The sequence below is a fragment of the Microcebus murinus genome, chromosome 17 (assembly GCF_040939455.1).
Source record: "Microcebus murinus isolate Inina chromosome 17, M.murinus_Inina_mat1.0, whole genome shotgun sequence".
Classification (NCBI taxonomy): Eukaryota; Metazoa; Chordata; class Mammalia; order Primates; family Cheirogaleidae; genus Microcebus; species Microcebus murinus.
Genome location: NC_134120.1, coordinates 3715020 through 3736108, shown reverse-complemented (window position 1 = coordinate 3736108; position 21089 = coordinate 3715020). Strand labels below are relative to the sequence as shown.

Here is a 21089-nt window from a genome sequence, read left to right as displayed (position 1 = left end):
GCTAACATATTGCCCAACTGTTGGAGCTAGGGACGGGGACTGTTTGTAACTACACTTCTGTATGCAAACTTTCGAGCCTTACTTGGAGGTACCTCACTTGGCAGAACTTAAAAGCAAAAGCATCTTTGTCTCCTGAATGCTCTAAATTCAGTGAAGGTGACACATTTTCCTCTCGTACCACTCCTCAGTGGTGGTAGGTGTTTTCTTGGGGATAAGCAAATTCTTCACTGCCCTCAAGTGGTACCAGAATAATTTGATATTAAAATAATAGAATTTGGGATTTAGTATTTCCTGTTCTACGTGGAAATGAATTGCTAAGGTAAAAGACTAACTTAGAAATTAGTGCTAGGTTATAAAAACTGCCAGTCTCAGAAGGTTAATATATAAGTTAAGTATTATATGAGTGTAGTGCTTAGAACAGTACCCAACAGGTAGAAAGAACTACGTAAGTGTTAGCTAATATCATTGTTTGTGGTATAATATTATTGATTTGACCTTAATTCGATTTACTTTTCTCTCTTACTCGGTAGGTCAAACTGTGCTGAAAATATCCGCAAACACATTTTACACACGGGCAAACATGAAGGAGTCAAGATGTACAACTGCCCCAAGTGTGACTATGGGACCAACGTCCCTGTGGAATTCCGAAACCATTTGAAAGAACAGCATCCTGATATCGAAAACCCGGACCTCGCTTATTTGCATGCCGGTAAGGGACTGAGACTATTAAAATGCTTGTTGTTTTTAACAGGATTTCATTTGCTTGATCGCAGCTGTTATAAATGCTATTTGTACTGTACCATGATTTATTTTAATGGAGCAGAGTACGTGATGGTATCTGCTTCAAGACCTATAAAAAAGTGCATTCCAGTCTTACCCCACTTAACTATGAAAACAGGCCTTTTCAACAGTATTTTTTAAAAAAAACAAATCTGACAAAGTAATCATGCTAGGACAGCAAAGTTAATAATAACAAATACTTAAAACATAGTTGAACTAAAATGAGAGTAGCTGTTTGAACTTCATATTTTGACTAATTGGTAAAATTTTTATTTTTTTTCAAAAAAAATGTTTGTGATTTAAAATGTTACTCGCTATCCCTTCGCATTATCATTTTTCTAGTGAATACCTGGAGAGAATGTGGCCGGTGGGTGGTAACACAGTACTGCTCGTCTCCCAGAATTTAGGAGGAACCTGTCACCCGGGTTTTAGGGAAATGTCAGTGGTGACTCTAGCCCCTCGGACCACAAGTCAGATGGGCTGGAAGGTATCAGAGATGTAGCAACAACTGCAGGGTATAGCAGCCCTGTTCCTCTGTAATCCCCCATTTTGTTTAATTAGCCAGTGTTCCTTACTGTTGAATTCTTACTATGCAGAACAGCAAACTGATGGGTTATGGGTGTGGGGACCTATTTGAGGAAGTACTTACCCTGACATAAATTTAGAGAACTGTTCCAAGATTTAGGCCAAGCAATACGGCATTTGAATAATGCCGGTTGATACTGAGTATGCTTTAAGCAGATGCTTTGGGACCAGTTAGAACTGCTTTTAAACTCTACTTCTCCCCTTATTGGCCATACGACCTCGGGCAGGCTGACCTCACCAAGCCTCCGATTTCTCATATGTACTATCTGTGTGATAGTACTCACTTAATAGGGTCATTGTGAGAATTAAAAAAGATAATGGCTGTGAAGCTGTTAGCCCAGGACATTTCATGCCTATCATGTGCCACACAGAGGGGGTTGTTGGCACTAGCGGGGATGGCGAGGGTCGTGATAATAGTGTTTGAAAGTCATGGGAAATCATACCAGAAACACAAGACTCCATTTCCAAAACATTTAAGCACTATTTGTTCTCACATAATACCTACACTAAAGGAAATAGAACTCAATGAGTAATTTAAGTTGGAATAATATTCTTAATGTATTTGACAGTATATAGATGTAAGGGTATTATTATTTTTTTGCTGATGTGCTTTTTCAGATTTATCGCTTTATGTTCACATGATTGTCTTGTTTAAATAATGGGTGGGTGTCTGATTTAGCAACCCCTCTGCTGTATTTAGGGCTACTTTTGGAAAACAAATGAAAACAGAGGTCTGTGCTTTTTCCATTTTGGTGAGGTTGTCGCTGTAAAGGTTTTGAACCAGACAGTTTATCAGCTTCAGTTCACAAAAACAGATAAAGTCCAGTTGAAGTAGCTCTGGCCTTCAGTGCCCGTGGGCTCTTCATCAATATGAATACGTGACGGTGCCGATGCCTGTGGAGGAGGCACGTCTAGAAACGGCCAAGCATCAGGAACCCAACTGGCGCGTTGTCAGCTGTCTCCTCTCCAAGGCGGTCGTGCTCTGCCTGCCTTCCGGATGCAGGATTGGTATATGGATATTGTCTTCCCCTTCCGTGTACCAATTAGGCATTAAAAATGGACTGCTAAAATAAAGCACCTCTAACCTTCAAAAGAAACACATGCCACAGAAAGGGGAGGAAAGCTAGTTGCAGACCATGGAAATGTCTTCGTTTTGTTGTGCACGGTCAGGGCAGATTGCTTTGCTTACCTTCTTACTGCCCTGGTGATACTGGATGTCGCCTGGTGATATGCTGTGAACTCTCGTTAGTGACCAACAAAGTCTCAGAAAAATCATCCTAGTCCCCTTGTCTATGTGCGTGAGGCTCACATTGTAGTACTATCTAAAACTATAGTCCTAGTTTCCTCTGTTAATATTTTTATAATTCTTCTAGAAACATTTTTCTACATAAGTCATAGCACTCCTAGCTGTTTTCACGAAGGAAACCCACGTGCCGCGAAAGTGGGCATTGACTGTTTATTCTTCCCTAGGCATGGCAGTATTGCTCCTCAGTAATATTTTGGCTAGGATTAAATTTAGCTCATTAAGAGGAAACTTTAAAAGAACAGAATAAAAGAATAAAAAATAGAATAGAATAGAATAAAAGAATAAAAAAAATTTTTTGGACTGACTTCTTTTTAACCTTGCCTTTCTGAATCCTGTGTGATGCATTTCAGTATGATATTTGAGTCAAATTGTTGCTGCATTCATTACATGTTGGTGGTAGTAGTTTCTGACGCTACAGGTGAGGAACTATGATGGAGGTGGCGTAAAACATCATATGGTGGCAGAAAGCCCTAAGGGCGGGAGAGTGCAGGCCTGAAGGATATCGTAGCTGCATTTTCTGGTGTAAGCAACATAAGCAGGATGAGAATATTGTAACCCAAACTTCAGTGAAGTGTATCATGTAGTTCTTTTACTAAAAGGTTGAATTTAAAACTACCCTAAGTACTGCACCCCCCCCCCAAAAAAAAGCCCTGCAATCCTGATTTGGCTAGAGCATGTATATCAGACATTGTTAAAAGGAAAACATTTACAACTGCAACAGGAAAAGACTGTAAAATAGTGTGATTTGGTTGAGGTAATTTAAATTTTAGTTGAGAAAAATAATTTGGAAATTTATATATTAAAGTGAGGTGGTTTATTTTTATTTGAAAACTGTTCTGCAGAACAGTCGTGCTATTCCCTGGGCATCTCTGCATTGGAGTGGACTTGCCGTCGCGTAGGTGATGTATTTACGCAGATGCCACAGACCCGGGGGCCAGCTCAGTCCCTCCTGGGCCGCTTTGTAAGGATGGGCGTGCTCGGACATCTGTGGGCGCCGGTTCCTTACCCTTGGACGCAGGCCCGCTGGCTCCGCGCTTGTGTTTCTGTGGCTGTGGCCTTCGGGGCAGGGTGGGCTCTGATGGAAGCTTCATCGTTCCCTACGTGACTCTGGAAACTTCGTTTTAACTCCTGGGCCTCAGTTTCCCCTCTCCACAGTGGAGACAGTGATGCCTGTCACATGGAAGGCAGGTGTGATCTAAATGAGACAACACTGCTGTGAACTGCTCCACACTTAGCGTGAATGGCTGCTCTGGTTTTCTCTTCTCTGGCGAGCACAAGTTGATGATTCATTGTATTTTTTCTCAATCCTTTTTGGCAACTCGTAGAATGATTTGGGTGTCATTTTCCATCTTATACTCCAGAGAATGAAAGGCTATCTATGAGATTTAATTTTAGTTGTAGCTCTATTTGAAACACAAAAGTGATTTATTTATTTTTTAACCATGGATTATTTAGAAATGTAGTATTTAATTTCCACGCAGTTTGGAATTTTTCTACTTATCTTTTTGTTAAATAGTATTAGTAATAGAAATCAATATTTAGCTTAAATTTGCCATGTTTACACAGCCTAATCTGAATTATTTGAATCCCTTGAAATTGGCATAGGCTTTCTTTATGGCCCAGCAAATGGTGGGTTTGGGCAAATGTTGGGGACACCCCAGAAAGGAATCTAATTCGATGGTGTTGGTGTGTCATTTGTGTCCCTGTATGTCAGTTACAACATCAAGTCTGTGTATTGCTTTCTTCCAGATCGTCTTTATTCTTACTGATTTTTTTTTTTTTAATTCTGATTCTATCAACTATTAAGGGAGGCATGCTGAAGTTTCTCTGATTCTGGATTTGTCTGTTTTTTAAAATTCTATTAATTTTGGCTTTAAATATTTTGAAGATATTTCACTAGGTACTCAGAACTTTAGGATTAGTTTATACATGTATACATATATGATAAAGAGTATATATGTATTTCCTTATAATTATGAAATGTTTCTTTGTATCTGTAGCAGTATCTCTTGCCATAATTCTGTGTTTCATATTAGGATAGCTGTACCAGCTTCCTTGTAAGTGTCATGTGGTTGCATTTTGTCTCTTTACCCCCTGGGACAATTTTAATCTTTTAGATGAAATATTTAGTCTTTTACTGTTTCCTTTACTTTTCTACTGTCATACTTTTGTATCATGCTTAAATTGATTTTATTTTCATCAGTTCTTATATATTAAGACTTGGCCACTTTACGATGTACATTGAATTATTGCTTGTACAGAGTGATAGCACATGAATTTATCATACTCTCTTCACAAATTGAGATTTTCATATTCTTCTCTAGATAATCAATTTTTATATTCTTTATAACATGTATTATTTATCTGCATTGGCCTCTCACCCGGTTATAAGAATAAGAATGTGAAAGTTTGCTATCAAAACCTCAAGTCCTTTTGTTCCTAATGCTAACTAATTCAGTACCATTTAACCTGTATTAACTTGATTCTTTGTTTCTATCCAAGTGTATCACTTTATCCTTAGACATGTTATATTTCATATTCTCCCCCTGAGCCCATTTACTTAATCTATTGTAGTTAAGGTAAAACAGCTATAGTCTTTTGTCTTAACCATTCCCTCTTATTTAGCAAAATGTTCAAATTTCTTAATATAAAAGATTTTCTTCATCATTAATTAGATGCCTCAGTGTTCCAACACACAGAGCCTTGTGGAAGGTGGTCTCTCCCGAATTCTCCGTGGCCCTCTATTTTTAACCCACTTACTTTCATCCCCTTTTGTTAGTTGGATCCTCCGACACATGTCATGACATTTTGTACAATAATTCATTTTATGAAAAGGTCCAAAAACCTCAGAAAAATCCTGACAGTTTCTCATTGGTTCTCCCTTACATAAACCAATTATTACTTCAACCTAAAAAGGAACGAAATTCTTTCTGACATGATTGCCTTTGGTAAGTCCACGCTGACTCACTCCTATTAAATTGTGCTTCTCCAGATGTATCATTAAGCTCATCCATAAGTATCATCTCAAATTTATTTCCTAATATAGATGTTAGACTTACAGGTCTATAATTTTCAGCCTCTCCCCTCTTTCTTTTTAACCTTCAGACTGGATTCCTTGTTTTCCAATCTCCTGATCCTTCACCACTAACAAAAGACTTCCTAAAATAATTAGCAGTTCAGCAATTTGATTCGTTAACCTCAGACATCATCCATGGGTTAATTCACTATTTTTCTTAACTGCTGTTCAATGTCTTTGTCCCTTTCAGACTGCTGCCTGAGCACTCCGGCACCGTGTGCTGTGGCAGCGTCCTCGTGTCCATCGTGGCTCAGTGAATTTGATATTTCGGTAGCTGGCGTTCCTCTTCACTCTCTTTCTCACTCTCATTCCTGTTGGAGTTCCTAAGTTTAGAATGAACGATCTTACATACTTCGTAGTCATTGGGTGGATAATGTCAAAGCAGCATTTTTTATCAGCCCGCCTTTTTTCAGCAACATAATTGGTAACCAGGAAAATCTCATTTGTGGATGTTTATCAGTGAAGGTAGTGTTTACTGAGAACTTGAGCAGACCTTTAAACAGATTACCACGTCTCTTTTACTGAATAATATACTGAAATTGTTTTTTTTTTCAGAACTTTCTGATTATACACTTAAATTTTTCTGTATTTAATCTGCTTAAGAATAAATATATTCTCTCTATATAAGTTTTCTTCAGTATGTATCAAAACTTCCTTCATCTGCACACACCATGGAGTAGTGCCAGAAAAGCATTCGCCTCTGTCTGTTTGGCCCTCCCTTCTGCCACTTCCTTCCCTCAATCCTCCTGCAAGAGGGGGATCCTGATTGTTCTAGAGTAAATTCAGATGATATTTAGGTATTGTTTCCTATTTTAAGTGATTAGTAAGTAGTAATGAAGAGCTCTATGTAGAAGGAAGGGGCCGAAATGATTTTTTGCATTTATTTCATGTTGCTATTAGGAATAATGAATCTCATAGCAATATATGTATATATGCATATGTATTAGTCTTCATACATATATTAGTGTGACTGAGCATATCCTAAAATTAGGGCTAAAGAAGGTCTGTTTAAAACTTTTCAGAGTAGAAACTTTTATCACTGAAATAATTTATTTGAATTATTTCTCTTCCTTGTATGTCACCTACTATACTCTGTATTTTTAAAACTTTTTAAAAAAAATCCTCTTGAAAAAATGTCCTTTCTAGTGTAAAGTTAATGCTCTGAGAAGTCCTTAATGGCATTTACAACATTTAACATAAAGTCAGAGTACACAATTGAAACACAGCGTGTGTTAGTAACACCTGACAGGATTGGCTGAAGATATCTGAAATTCATGGAAATCCGTCCGATTAAAAAATCATCACTTTTGACGGATCCCAGGCCATCAGATAACTCAGGTTCATCCCTTAGCTACACGATCTTAAAGAAAAATTTTGAAGTAACGTTTAAAATTTTTTCCTGGAAAAAACTATATTCTTTTCTTTGTTTCAAGGCCTGGCCAAGTGTGATCTTCCTGTGTTATTCAGAGCTGCAGTGGCACCGAGGGTGGCCAGTTGCCTCACCAGTGGGCAAAACTGTGATGGTACCAGGGCAACATTGGCAGCATTCATGACCTGGATTCTGAAAGTTAAAATAGTTAAAAAAAATAAATAAAAAAGAAACAAAATTGTGATCTTATCCCCCCGACAACTTCATTTGCCAAAATTTTAAGGGAAAAATTTATTTGTGGACAGTTCTAGTGGGAGCAGTATGATTTTATCAGGTAATTGATGCGGTTTTTAGTTGTATGTAGATTTTTCATCAGCTGTTTAATTCAATATAGTTTATATATTTTAAAAATTTACACACTCTCACACACATATTTTGACCCCAACTAAAAGGCAGTTTTATATGAGGGAAACGAAGTAGGTGTTGACAAGTCCTGCTACTCATACTGCATAACAAATTTTTGTTTCAATTGAAGCCATTTATTGAAGAATAGCATTATAAGTTTTTCAAATTATTTGAGAAATTTAGATATATTATTTAATTAGCTTTGAAATTTAGTTCAGAATATGAAATAATGCCCATTATTACTCTTTTGCAGTTTCATTTATTTCTATTTGCAGCAAGATTACCAGTTTTAAGTTGTTATTTTAAATAATTTTAAACTTACAGAAAAGTTGTAGTAATAGTACAGAGAGTTCTCATATGTCCTTCACCCGACTTCCCCAAATGTTAGCACTAAACATGACCATTCTACAGTTATGAAAAGCAAAGAAATTTGCATTGGTGCAATGCTATTTTCTACACTATCCTTTATTCAGAATGTGCCACTTTTCCCACTCACACCCCTTTTCTTGCCCAGAATTCAGCCCAGGAACCAACATTCTCTTTAGCTGTCATGTCTTTTTACTCTTTTCTAATCCATGACAGCTTTTCAGTCTTTCATGACCCTGACACTTTTAAAGAATATTGGTTAGTTATTTTACAGAATGCCCCTTAATTCAGGCTAGTGGAATATTTATTTATGATTTGATGATTGTGACTATACAAAAAACAACCCAGAAGAGATGTGTGTCATATCAGGGGTATATTATGACTGAAAGTGTTAACCTGGACCAGTGGAATAAGGCAGGGTCTCCAGACCTCTCTACTAAAAACCTGTTGTTCTTCCCCTTTTCGTCAATACTTGTCTTGGGTAGGTACTTTTATTTTATTTTATTTTTTTTGAGACAGAGTTTCACTTTGTTGCCCAGGCTAGAGTGAGTGCCGTGGCGTCAGCCTAGCTCACAGCAACCTCAAACTCCTGGGCTCAAGCAATCCTCCTGCCTCAGCCTCCTGAGTAGCTGGGACTACAGGCATGCACCACCATACCTGGCTAATTTTTGTATATATTTTTAGTTGGCCAATTAATTTCTTTCCATTTATAGTAGAGACGGGGTCTCGCTCTTGCTCAGGCTGGTTTCGAGCTCCTGACCTCAAGCAATCCACTCGCCTCGTCCTCCCAGAGTGCTAGGATTACAGGCGTGAGCCAGCGCGCCCAGCCTGGGTAGGTGCTTTTAAATCATGCAAATAGCCATCACTATGGACTTATTTTATTCTGTGGTTTACAGTTCAGTACCATTGTTAGTTATTTTCTGCCTCAAACCGCCCCAGGTTTGACCGCTGCACGCTTTCAGGTGGGCTCCTGTGCCCTTGTACCTGTCCCCACCCTTCTGTGAGTGTCCCCTGACTTTCTGGCATCGCAGTGTGCTCGAGGCTCATCTCGTGTTTTCCCTTCCCCGGTCCTTAAGAAGACAAGACACTTCTTCAAGGAACCTTTGGCTGGAGAAGGGTGTTTAGAATGCAAGGTGTGTGCGCTGTGGACGCGTCGCTTCTGCGTGCCTGTGCCCCCAGCCTTCTGGGCAGACGGACGGGGCGTGCGGGTGTGCGTGCTAACCCTCCAGTCCTGCATCTGCCCGCCCATCTGCAGCGCACATTATCTTAGCCCTAAACTTGAGAACTAAAACTGTAAAACCCTTAGAAGGAAGCACACAAACAAATCTTTGTGACCTTAAATTAAGCAATTGTTTCTTGAAGGTGACACCAAAAGCACAAATGACAAAAAAAAAAAAAAATAGATAAATCAAACTTCATCAAAATTTAAAACTTTTGTGCTTCAAAGAACACCATCCAAAAGATGAAAGGAAAACCTATAAAATGGGAGGAAATATCTGTAAATCTATCTCATAAGGGACTGGTATCCAGAATAAATAAGACACTCTTACCATTCAGCAATAATCAGGCAAATAGTCTAATTTAAAAATGGGCAGAGGCTCAGAACAGCCATTTCCCCAAAGACGATATGCAAATGGCCATTTGGAGATATGGAAACATGGTGCTCACCATCATTACTCTTTAGGGGAATGCAAATAAAAACCAAAATGAAATACCACGTCTAGGTTGTTTATTATTTCTGGCAAGTATGAATAGAATACTATAAACACGTGCACATATACGTTTCCGTGTGAATGTAAGGTCTCATTTTTCTAGGTGTATACCTAGACATGAGATACCTGGATTATATGCTGTGTACATATTTAACTTTTGAAGAAAACTGCCAAACTCTTTTCTAAAGTGTCTGTGTGTTGTTTATTCCCTCCAGCAGTGTATGAGAATGCCTGTTACTCCGCATCTTCACCAGCGCTTGGTATTGTCAGTTAATTTTTTTTTACTTCATTATATTAGGCATGTAGTGGTATCTTATGGTTTTAATTTGCATTTGATCACTAATGATGTTGAACATCGATTTGTGCACTTATTTGCCATCTGTATAATTTCTTTGATGAAGTGTCTTTTGAAATATGTTGCTCCTTTTTCACTGGGTTGGGTTTTGGAAGAATTTTTTTTTACATTTTTGACATGAGACCTTTGTCAGAAGGATTTGCATATATTTTCTCCTAGACTGTGGCTTCTCTTTTTTTCTCCTTTGTAGTGTCTTTCACAGACAGAAGTTTATAATATTCATAAAAGTCCAATTTATTTTTCTTTATGATTTATGCTTTTGATATAGTATCTGAAAACTATTTGCCCAATTGGAGTTACAAAGAATAACTCATATTTTCTTCTAGAAGCTTTATGCTTTTACGTTTTACATTTAGGTCTATGATCCATTTTGAGTCATATTTTCTATAACATACAAGGTATAAGTTAAGGTTCTTTTTTTCTTGTCTTATTTTTTGAGCAACATTTGTTGAAAATAAGTTAGAAATATTTCTTTGGGTCAGTTTCTTTCTATTACCACAGCAATTTCTAAAATTTATCATACATGTGCTTTAAATTTCATATTTAAAATGCCATACTTGGATGTGTGTGCTTTCCTTCAACTTCATGTGTACCATCTCTCTTCATTGCTCTGTGATCTACTTTAAACTCATCAAGAATTTCTCTGATTTGTCACTATCTTTTCTTTTTCCTGAATGACTTTCCAAGAGAGTGGAGCTTATTATGTCAGATATTTGTGATAGCCAACCATTCATAAAACCTTACAGACAAATAATGAGATCTGCATATTTACATTCAGAATGTAGTGCCCAGAAAAATTATTATTCTTTAATTCTTTATACTATTAAATGATAAAATGTTTGCTTTTTGCTCATATTCTTCTCTGGTGAGTTTTGGCATCATTACAAGCAGTACTCACCAATTTAATATTTTGTATTTACTATATTTTTCTTATTAACTGAGAAAATTACTTTAAAAAACGAACTACTCCCACCACCTCACATGCATTAGGATGCCTGTCATCACAAAGCAGAAAATAGCAAGTGTTGACGGGGATGTGGCCATCGGGACCCTTGAGCACTGTTGGAGGGGACGTAACTTGGAGCAGCCGCTGTGGCAACACGGTGGCAGCACCTCAGATAATTGAAGAATCACTCTGTGACCCGCAGTCCCACTTTGGGGTGTGCATCGAAAAGAGCTGAAAGCAGGGTCTCAAAGAGATACCTGTGCATCCATGTCCACAGCATGACTATCAATAAGAGTTGAACCGCGGAAGCCGCCCGGATGTCCTCAGTGAAAGAATGCGCAAGCACGATTTGGGGTGTACCCACAGGAGAACATTATTCAGCCTTAAAAGGGGAGGAACTTCTGGCACTGCTATGATATGGATAAACCCCGAGAAGAGTGCGCTAAGTGAGATAAGCCATTCATAAAGACTGGCTCACACTGATGATTATAGTTATACTGTAATTCCACTTACCTAGAATAGCCGGAATCATAGAGACAGAAAATACAATGATGGCGGCCAGGGGCTGGGTGGAGGGGAATGGGGAGTTGTTTAATGGGTAGACAGTTGTAAGATGAAAAAGTTCTGGAAATTGGTTGTACAACAATGGGAAGGTACTTAACACTGCTGTGAACTTTATACTTAAAAATGGTTAGGATGGTAAATTTTGTGTGATGTTTATTTTACCACAATTTTAAAAAATTACAAACACCAATTACTTACTCCTATCTTGTCTCTATTTTCCACACATATCCATATTAGAAGATACTGATAGGCATCTTGGTTGGTGAGGGGTCGTTCAAGGCAGAGATTTGATTGGGATGGGATAAGTGAAAATGGGGAAGAGTTAATATAAAAATTATATTAATTGACTTGGCCCTCTAGTTAAATAGATCAGACAGATGTTATATGATACATGCTAGTCAGCATCTGAAACATACAAATCATTTGAGTAAATTCTCAAAATTAATTTATTGAGAAAAAACATTAAGTAAAATATTTGAACTTACAGACATGCTTACACTTTCTTATTGTTTCCATTTTTTTTCCTAAGGAAAATTAAAAACACTTAGATGCATTCTTTTAATAGATGAAAATTCGTCATTGTAAAGTAGTCACTTAAATCACCTAATAGCTTTTACTGCAGCAGAATATAGCGTAGGCCTCAACTAGGTAAAGTAGTATTTTTGATGGCTGTTCTAGATCCTTCTTAAAAAGCTCTGCTCAGACACGTGCACTCTTGTCACAGCTATTAGTGCCATTTGTTGAGTAGCATGTCAGGGTGATTGGCAGGAAGTCATTCTTTCTTCTTGTGAAAAATTATAATTTTAGTGCATGCTTAAAATAAAAACCTAGCATAAATGATTTCCTGTTTGTAAAGGGAAAGGCAAGTTCTTTTGCAAGTAGTATAGATTAATTTAATCACATTGCATGGAATATAAAATTTAATTTTTTTCTTATTGGGGAAATACTCTTTTGAGGAGACTGCCTTTCAGGATTTCCTTCACATTCCATGCCTGATTTCTCTAAGTTATTATAGAATGCGTTACAGTGCCAGTTTCCTTCCAGACTTTGGCTAAGGACAGATTTGGATTCTTAAATAGAAACCACATCTCAAACTATGAAATAGATCCTTTTGCATCTTGGAGTAAACTTTATATAAATTAATCTCTTTTAATGATAAATGTTTTGGGGTAATTAAATAAGCTAATTTTGCAAAGTGCTTAACCTAGTGCCTGGTACATATTAAGTGCTCTATAAGTATTTAATTAATGAAATATATAACTGAAATTACTCTATATCTTCTATGTTCTTTTTAATTATGCCAGTAGGTGTTGCTCTTGAGCGAAAAGAGTTGATATTCCAAATTATATTTTATATTAACATAGGTGACCTAGATTGTTGGCACAACTTGCATATTTATATTTGCATACCCTGTTCTCTTAGTAAGTTTATATACCTATTGTCTTGATTAGAAACAAGACTATTTATAATAAATAGACCATTTGCTTTAAAGAATTTGTTAGTATAAAATGACAGAAAATGCCCTAATAGTTTTCTTAAAATTTTAGTATTTGGTAGTATTACAATTGCTTTCACCTCAGGTTTTATTGTTTAAGAAAACACTAGACTCATATAACCTTTCTCATTTACCATGTAGTTCAGTTTCATATTTTAACATTCTTTATGTTAGTAGCTAAATATTTATTGAATCTATTGACATTTTTATAGAGTGTACAATCAACATTGAACTAGGGTACTCCTTGGTGTTTCATAAATAAACCATTGATAGGATTAGGCTTTGTTAGATTATCCTTGTTATTCCGACGGAGCAAGCTTTTCACTTAAATCAAGGGCCAATAGAATCCTTCTTGTGCACATTTAATTGTAATAAATTCTCTTAATTTTTAAGGGTTCTTGCTATTTAAAGGCGTCTTGGAGATAGTGTTTGCTGCAGGGATGGAAATGTAGCTGTGACCTGTACAACTCAAGTGTCTACGAAGATGATTAATCTGAAGTGTTGAAGGCAAGCTGAAGAGCACTTGATATTGTAAGAATTGAGTGATCAGAGAGGGGTGAGGGGACATAGGCTGGAAGTACGGGGCAGGCAGATGAGACTGCAGGGTCACTGAGTGTGTCGAGGGGATCGGGTTGAAAGTCGGATTGCGTAGCACATAAGGTAAAATGCTGAAAAAGGAAGGGAAATATTAATAAAACAAGATAGCCCTTTAAAAGAAGTTGAATAACACTTTGGGATTCTTTTTGTTGTACTTTAATGTTTGCCTAATGTATCATCTTCATCCATATTTCTGGCCTTTTCTCCCTATATGTAATGAAAAGAAATTTTTTGTGTGATGTATGCTTCTAGATCATGAATCTTTTACTGTGAACCAGAACTTGGTCAAAGAAGTAATTTTGGTTTTAGATGTAATTCTGTTATAGCACTTAATATATTTTCCTTTTTTCACTCCAATTTCTCTATCTGTGTCTAAGAAAATGTGTTATACATGTTTAAGATGTTTTATGTTCAGTTTGAACATATCAAATTTTTTAATATCTTTTTTACATTGACAAAGACATTTGAAATCCAGGGCTATGTATTTTTATTATTTATGGCAGGATCAATTTGGGTGTGTTCATCTTCTAGGCATTAAGATGTCAAGATATTCACCTATCACATTAATATGCATAGTCATTTTCACTCAAAGTGTAGGAAACAATATTTTATCATCACAGTACAGATAAAATTGAATGTTTGGCCTAAAGGTTTTGAGATAGACCTGAAATATAACACGTTAATGTATGCAGACACTTTATCTGGGTGTTTGTACTGAGTCATGCCCCACGCCGGCGTGTTCATGCTCATCGTCCGCGGCCGGTGTGAGTGTGCGCTTCCTCGCGAAGACGGGCGACGCAGCGGTCCTCGGTGCCCGGTTTCTGCCGCGGAGAACAGAAGTTTCTGTAAGATTTTCTCCAGTGCACCACTGTTTCCTCCTATCGCCACGCCAGCTACACCCCATTTCAGAAACGGGGTGATCTAAAATTCCTTTAGTATTTCTAAATTATTCATCAAAAGCATTTTTATTTTATCTGCTGATGGTTTCTGGATCATATTGTTGAAAAGCTGAACTAATAATTTTAAAACTTTTTTTAGTGAGAAAGACTTTATAAACTTCTCCGAGTTCTTAAGATTTATATTCTGCTTCTTAGTACGTTGCAAAACACTTCTGAAGACGTGCAGCCTGACTAGAAATTAACTTTGAGAATTTGTAACTGGTGTTGTGTCAAGACATGCTGGGTTGCCACCACACAAATGCTGGGCATTTTGCTCCCGTGGTATGAGGTCTATAAAGGACACATCGAAGGCGCTCTGGTGATGGCCAGCAATCCTATAAAAAGATGCTCAACATCTCTAATCATTAGGGAAATACAAATCAAAACCACAATGAGATACCACCTAACCCCAATGAGATTGGCCTGTATCAAAAAAATCCCACAACAACAAATGCTGGCGAGGATGTGGAGAGACAGGCACGCTCTTACACTGCTGGTGGGACTGCAAATTAGTGCAACCTTTGTGGAAAAGAATTTGGAGATACCTCAAACAGCTAAAAATAGAAATACCATTCGATCCAGCAATCCAGCAATAGCATTATTAGGCATCTACCCAAAAGAGCATAAGACATTCTATTATAAAGACATCTGCACCGGGATGTTTATGGCAGCACGATTCACTATTGCAAGGACGTGGAAGGTGCTCTGGGAAGGGGGAGTGCGGGAATGGTCCGTGAGAGCATCAGGGGGGCTTCCCACCGCCAGCTTGTCTCTGTGCTCTGGAGCGTAGGAAAGATCGAGAAAGTGGCACTGACTTCATTTCATTTTAGTCTCAATACCTGACCATATCATGTGTGATAAATATTTTACACAAGCACTCACTATTTGCCAGATATCACACTATTTTCAGAGTATCATCTCATCTAGTTTTCAAAACACCCTCATGCTACTATTATTTTTAATTTAATGATGAGATTTAAAATATGAGGTAAAATAACTGACTGAAACTTAAAAACCAGAACTAGAGTTTGAAGCCAGCCTTTGGTTCCAGTGTAGCCACTATTATGCTGCGATTTTATGCCTGGTAATTGACAGTGTTATGTGTGCTTCTTGAATTAAATGTCACCATCCCAGAAGCGTTTTGTCAGTCATGGTTCGATCACAGAAGCAGACCACTTTGAGTGATACAGAATAAAGGATTTATTACAGGGATGAGATCGTTCATAATTGTGAGAGTTAAAATCTTAAAAGTGATCCTAATGGAATGAATTCAGTTTTATGTATGAAAACCCACTTTAAACCAAGAAGTTTTAAATGTGTCTACCATATTTTATACACATCACATGTTGAATTTTCTTGGCAAGATACTATTTTTTGATGTACCAGGCAAGTGGTCAGTTAAATTGAAGACCAAATTCTAAATATTAAATTTTTAAAATTTAATTATGTACCTAGACTTGAATCAGTCATTAAAATTTCACAGATGTTTATCTGCTCTTATAAAAAATACATTTTTATATATATATATATCTTTGTGAGATATATGTATATCTCTCTCACACACACATGTACATACATATACCATGGGAAAAGGTGGTGTCTTTAATAAAAATTATATTTGTTAGACCTGGAAGCACTATATTCTACAATACCCACAGCTCACATGTTATATTATTATTATCTGTGTAATACTCATCATCTTTAGGACTTTTGCTGCTGTGTTGCATGAATACATTGTTATTTTAATTCATTACCTTCTGTTTTTACCCATTCTCATAGTTTTGTCATGTGCTTATAAGTCACATAAAATTCAGAATTCTTACATTTCTCCTTTGACTTCTTTTAGAACCTTTGACTTTATTTATTCTGTCTAGGCAGTGATCATAATTTTCCTAGTATGTCTTTCCATATATGTGGTGATCTCATTCCCAAGCATCATGCTTTCAATATGAAGAGGTTACCTATGTTAAGAGTGTGTATTTTGGACCACTGTACAAATCAAATTTTATCACATGCTGGTTAAAAATCTAAAATTTAGACTTTCTATGTCTACTGCCTTTGGGTGAATTTCCAGGTGTTATTTATTAGAGTGATCTTTCCACCTATTTCTTGACTCTGACTGTGTATTAACCTTTTGTAATTAAGATGCTCTGTCTCTTTGATACTTAGTATGCCCTTTTAGTTTTTCTTAATTTTTTTTTTACCTCCAACCATTTTTTTTTATTTTATCCATTTAGTCATGTACCACTTAGTTGGTACCTTTCAAATGCTAAATGCTGTCCCATTTATCCTTAGTAACCATGCTGAATTTTTCTGTCCTTTTTAATATTTAGGTTTTATTGGATGAATGTAGATTGCACCTTCTCTAACTGTGTCTTAAATAATTGCCACTTAAGGGAATTAAGAACTACAAGGGAAGGAAAATGCTGACCCATAGACTAAGCAAAGAGAGAAAACGTTCCCACTGGGTCCAATTTCCTAAGAAGGACCATCAGGATGGTGGCTAGGGCCTGAAATTATGGTCTGAATGACCTCTAGAAAATGATCAGTTCACAAAGGAACTTGCCTGGGTTTGCACCACGCAAATAGGGATAGGTTGCAGTCACCCTCCTGAAGACTGACAGCCCACTCCCCTGCCCTTGGCTAGGTTATAAAAGCGCAAGAAGAAAAACCTAATCATTGGGAGTGTAGAGATAGAGTTGGCATCGCAGAATAAGACTTGACCCAAGGTGTGAGGCTGCCTTTGATCCAGAAGAGGAAGTTAATGAAGTATCTTAAATCTTAAAGGTTCATTTTTATCACATTCATCCATTTATTACTTTGGGACAAAATTTATTTTGTTTGTAATATATATTCATTTATCTAAACATGCATACCTGAAACCTCCTTTAAACTACTGTATTTTTTTTTTTTGCATTATTTTCTATTCTGAAATCTGGATTCTTGGGAGTGAATATATTGAAATATTAGAATTAAAATATAAGAAAATTGATCTTCCTTATTTTAGTTACATCTTTATATATTGACAGATGATTACTATGTATGTTTTCTGTTTATAAACATAGTATAAGGTAACACATAGATATTTTATATATATGATGGTGTTCAGTAGCTCAATAATAATCTGACATTAGAAAACCAATATAGAACTATTATAAATAGTTAATTGTGTTTTTGAACCTTTTATTTATCAACTAAAGAGATTTAATAATCGAAGTGTGAAAGAGAAAAGCAAAGTAGATGTCAAATAATTAATAAAGTAGGTATTATATCTTTTTTTCTAAAACTCTTCCCTGAATTGCATTTTTATTTTAAATTCTTACTTAATCAGGCAATGATAGAAACTTATTTAATAGTATTTATTTAGCCTGAGGGTTACATAAGACATGAAAAACAGAACTAGAAGGGGGGTAGTAAACAAAGTTTCACAATCAATTAGGGGAAATATTTGTAACACATAAGACAGATACAGGGTTCATATAATGAGTATTCCCACAGAAAATCTGTATTTCTAATATATAAAACCTTTCTCAAATTGATTACTTTTAAAAGACAGATCTGAATAGGCATTTTAAAATGCAGATTACCAGAAGTATATGCACAGATGTTTAGCCTCATCAGTTGTCACTACATCAAAACAAGATGGGCATCTGCCCATCTTTACTAAAGGGCAGAAACCCAAAAGGGTGAGGATAGCCCTTGATGAAGCCCAGATGTAGATGTAGGCAGATTGGGACTCCCACATATTAAATGCAAGCTTTTCTGTATTTTCTCCAATATGTTACTTTTTGTAATCAAAAGAAAAAGCAACAAATTCTGTTAAAATTTTTCTAAAGACCTCAATAATGGAATTTAAGGAAATAGACCCCTCTTGTCCAGTGGTAGCCAGGTTGTCAGTGCGGTGTGGTGGAAAGGACAATTGTCTCGTGATGGCAGAAGCCCACACTTGCCGCTTGCTTGCTGAGAGATCTAGGAAGCTTTCCCAGCATCTGTCGGTGTTAGCTTTCCCGTGTGCGAAATGGACGGAAAAGCCTATTTGGTCATAGATAGTGTGAGAATTAGTTTAAATGACGTATAAAGTCCCTGTTGCAGTGCCTTTCAAATAGTATTTGCCGATTAAATCATTGACTTTTGCCTAAGGTTCTGAAGATTAGAAGAAACTTTTAGGTCGACGTGTGGACAGAACACGCGTGACCACAGCTCTGTGGAGCTGCTGCAGGCAGGCGCCCGCAGAGCTTATGACCGCACGCGAACAGGTGTAACCCCAGAGGAGCCAGGTGGGAGCCTGGGGCATGGGAAAGCCCGCCCTGGGGGGGCGGGGGGGACATCCAGCTGAGGGAGCTAGCTGGGGACAGTGCCAGCCACTGGCATTCTAGGTGGAGGGAGCGGGCGGAGGAGCAGGTCTGGTTGGCTGGAGGGAGCAGGAGACTGCAGAGGAGGTGAAGAGGGTAGTAGGAGCCAGATGGTAAAGGTATGTTGAGGTAAGCCCAACAGGAAGCAGTGAGAGCTGCTGACAGCAGGGCAGCGGCAAGATCTGTATCGCTCCCTAGTTTTGCGCCTTGTTAAAATGCTTCGCTTTCCTCTGCCTCTGTGTCCTTGAAAACACTGAAGCAATAATGTGGCTGTTGTGAGAGAAAATGGAGTGACTTTCTGTCGCGTCTGCTACACGCAGTCCCTCCTTACCTGGATCCTTCTGTTCACCCCATCCGACCCCAGACACACTAGCAAACCCTGCTGGCGAGCAGCGGGCAAGGGGAAGAGGAGGGAACTCTCATTTCTTGAGCACACCGCTCAATTTTCTTTGGTTGTTTCTTACTTGGGTTACTGGAACCATCCACACAAAATGAGCTTGCTTGCTTTCCAGACGTTTGCACCGACCTCCCCTTCTGTAGCCCAGGGCCACCCAGCAAAGGTTAGGGGAGGTGAGGGGGCACCGCTGGATCCCTGCGGTGGAGCCACCTTGGGTGGGTGGGCGACCCCCAGGCACTGCCTGGCACCATGGCACCACCCCTCAAATTCTCCTGCAGCTGCTTGAGTCAGGCCTTTCCTCTTGGAGCAGTTTCTTCCCGTTTTCACAAAACTGACATTCACTGCTTTCTGTGGGGCACTCCGTAATTAGAAAGGGCTTCCACTCATTGCCTGCTGGCCTAAATGCTAAGTTTCTTGCCCAGTTATTTGAGAGCAGCAGTAGCATCACCACCCTCCACCGCGTGGGCTCCTCGCTTTCCTCCGCAGCCTTGGGCGGTGGGAGGGGCTTGCCGCTGAGCGCCTGTGCTCCACAGGTACCTGCTCTCCTGCAGCTCCAGCTTTTAGTAGTTTTCTCTGAAACAGTCTGTCTCTGGATGGAGGGACCAGGTGATGTTCCAGGCATGGAGGGAAAAACAAAAATGAATACACTCACACACACAGAATGTACTATAATGGATTGCCAAGCAAATATTTGAATATGGTGTTTCAAAGGGAAATAGGATTATAATAAATCAGATGGGCTAAGCATTTAGATTAGTCTTTCTTTCAGTAGTAAATGAAGGTGCTGGGTGACGCTGGGACCCCTTTGTCTGCCCCGTGGCGCCTGTTGCGCTTCCTTTCCATTAGTGCTGTGGGGACGCTGTGCTTCCACCAGCTAAGCCTCAAGTGTGGCACCAAGTACTTATCAGTGTCTTTGAGTCATTCTTGTGTTCTTTCTTCCTTCCAGTGTCTTCTAAGAATGCACTTCTTTTTGAGAAATGAATAAATGTTAGATCTTATTGCAAGACATATTACTTTGTTTTAGATTTTTTTTTTATTCTGCCTCCAAACCTGTTCACTTTTAATATCATCGGGCCTAACAGTTAATATTTACTAAACAATGGATTCATTAGAGTTATTTCTATCCAAAAAAACCCATTTTTAAAATTTATAGCCCAAAGAGATATAATAGTATATTGTTATTTTCCTCAGAATTCTAATTTTTCTTAAGCTGCTATGTTAATAGAGCTTTTAGCACGTGGCAGTTCTCTTACTGACAGCTGTTGCTTTGTGTATGAAGCATTTGTTTTCCATCTGAGGAGTGAGATATTTGTCTGAATTGCTGCCCTATTGAAATTTCACAGTATTTTTGAAGGGAACTGGACCATGAAAACACAGTTCTTTGTCATGTATAAGGCATAGAAATCAATATATTGATAAGAGATATTGCAAATCGAGTTAGACTTTGCTCTTCAAAGTATTAAATTTGAGATATTAAGAGACAGTTTGGCTTTGATCTACTTCACAAATTGACCAGTGCATTGGAGTATTCAGTGAAATTTTGCCGTAGCTACAAAGATAAAAACTGACGATTTAGGAGAACCAGAACATTCACCATGAAGTAAGTAGATGAGGCCTTAGTCTGTGAGTCAGGGTTCCAAACCTGCAGCCCATTCTCACGCTGAGCACGGTGTGTACTACACGGCCCAGGATCCCAGTGATGAGGACCAGGGTGGCAGGGGCTTCTTGCCAGAGGCACTGCTATGGTACTATACGGAGAGTCTCCCAGCATACAGTGGCACTCTCGTTCTACTAAACAGCTTCCCCCTTTACTTCGAATCTTCACAAAATTATGCTGGGTATTATC

The 21089-nt window shown here is 38.0% G+C and overlaps 1 protein-coding gene across 3 annotated transcripts in view; it reads left to right on the top strand.

The window, feature by feature from the left end:
• Positions 1-21089, top strand: part of ZNF407 (zinc finger protein 407) — a 427820-nt gene that overhangs the window by 293239 nt on the left and 113492 nt on the right. For all 3 annotated transcript variants that reach the window (XM_012754490.3, XM_075993793.1, XM_075993792.1), the window contains one exon: positions 531-709. In XM_012754490.3, coding sequence (XP_012609944.2) covers positions 531-709 — 179 coding nt within the window. The remainder of the gene's footprint in view (positions 1-530; positions 710-21089) is intronic.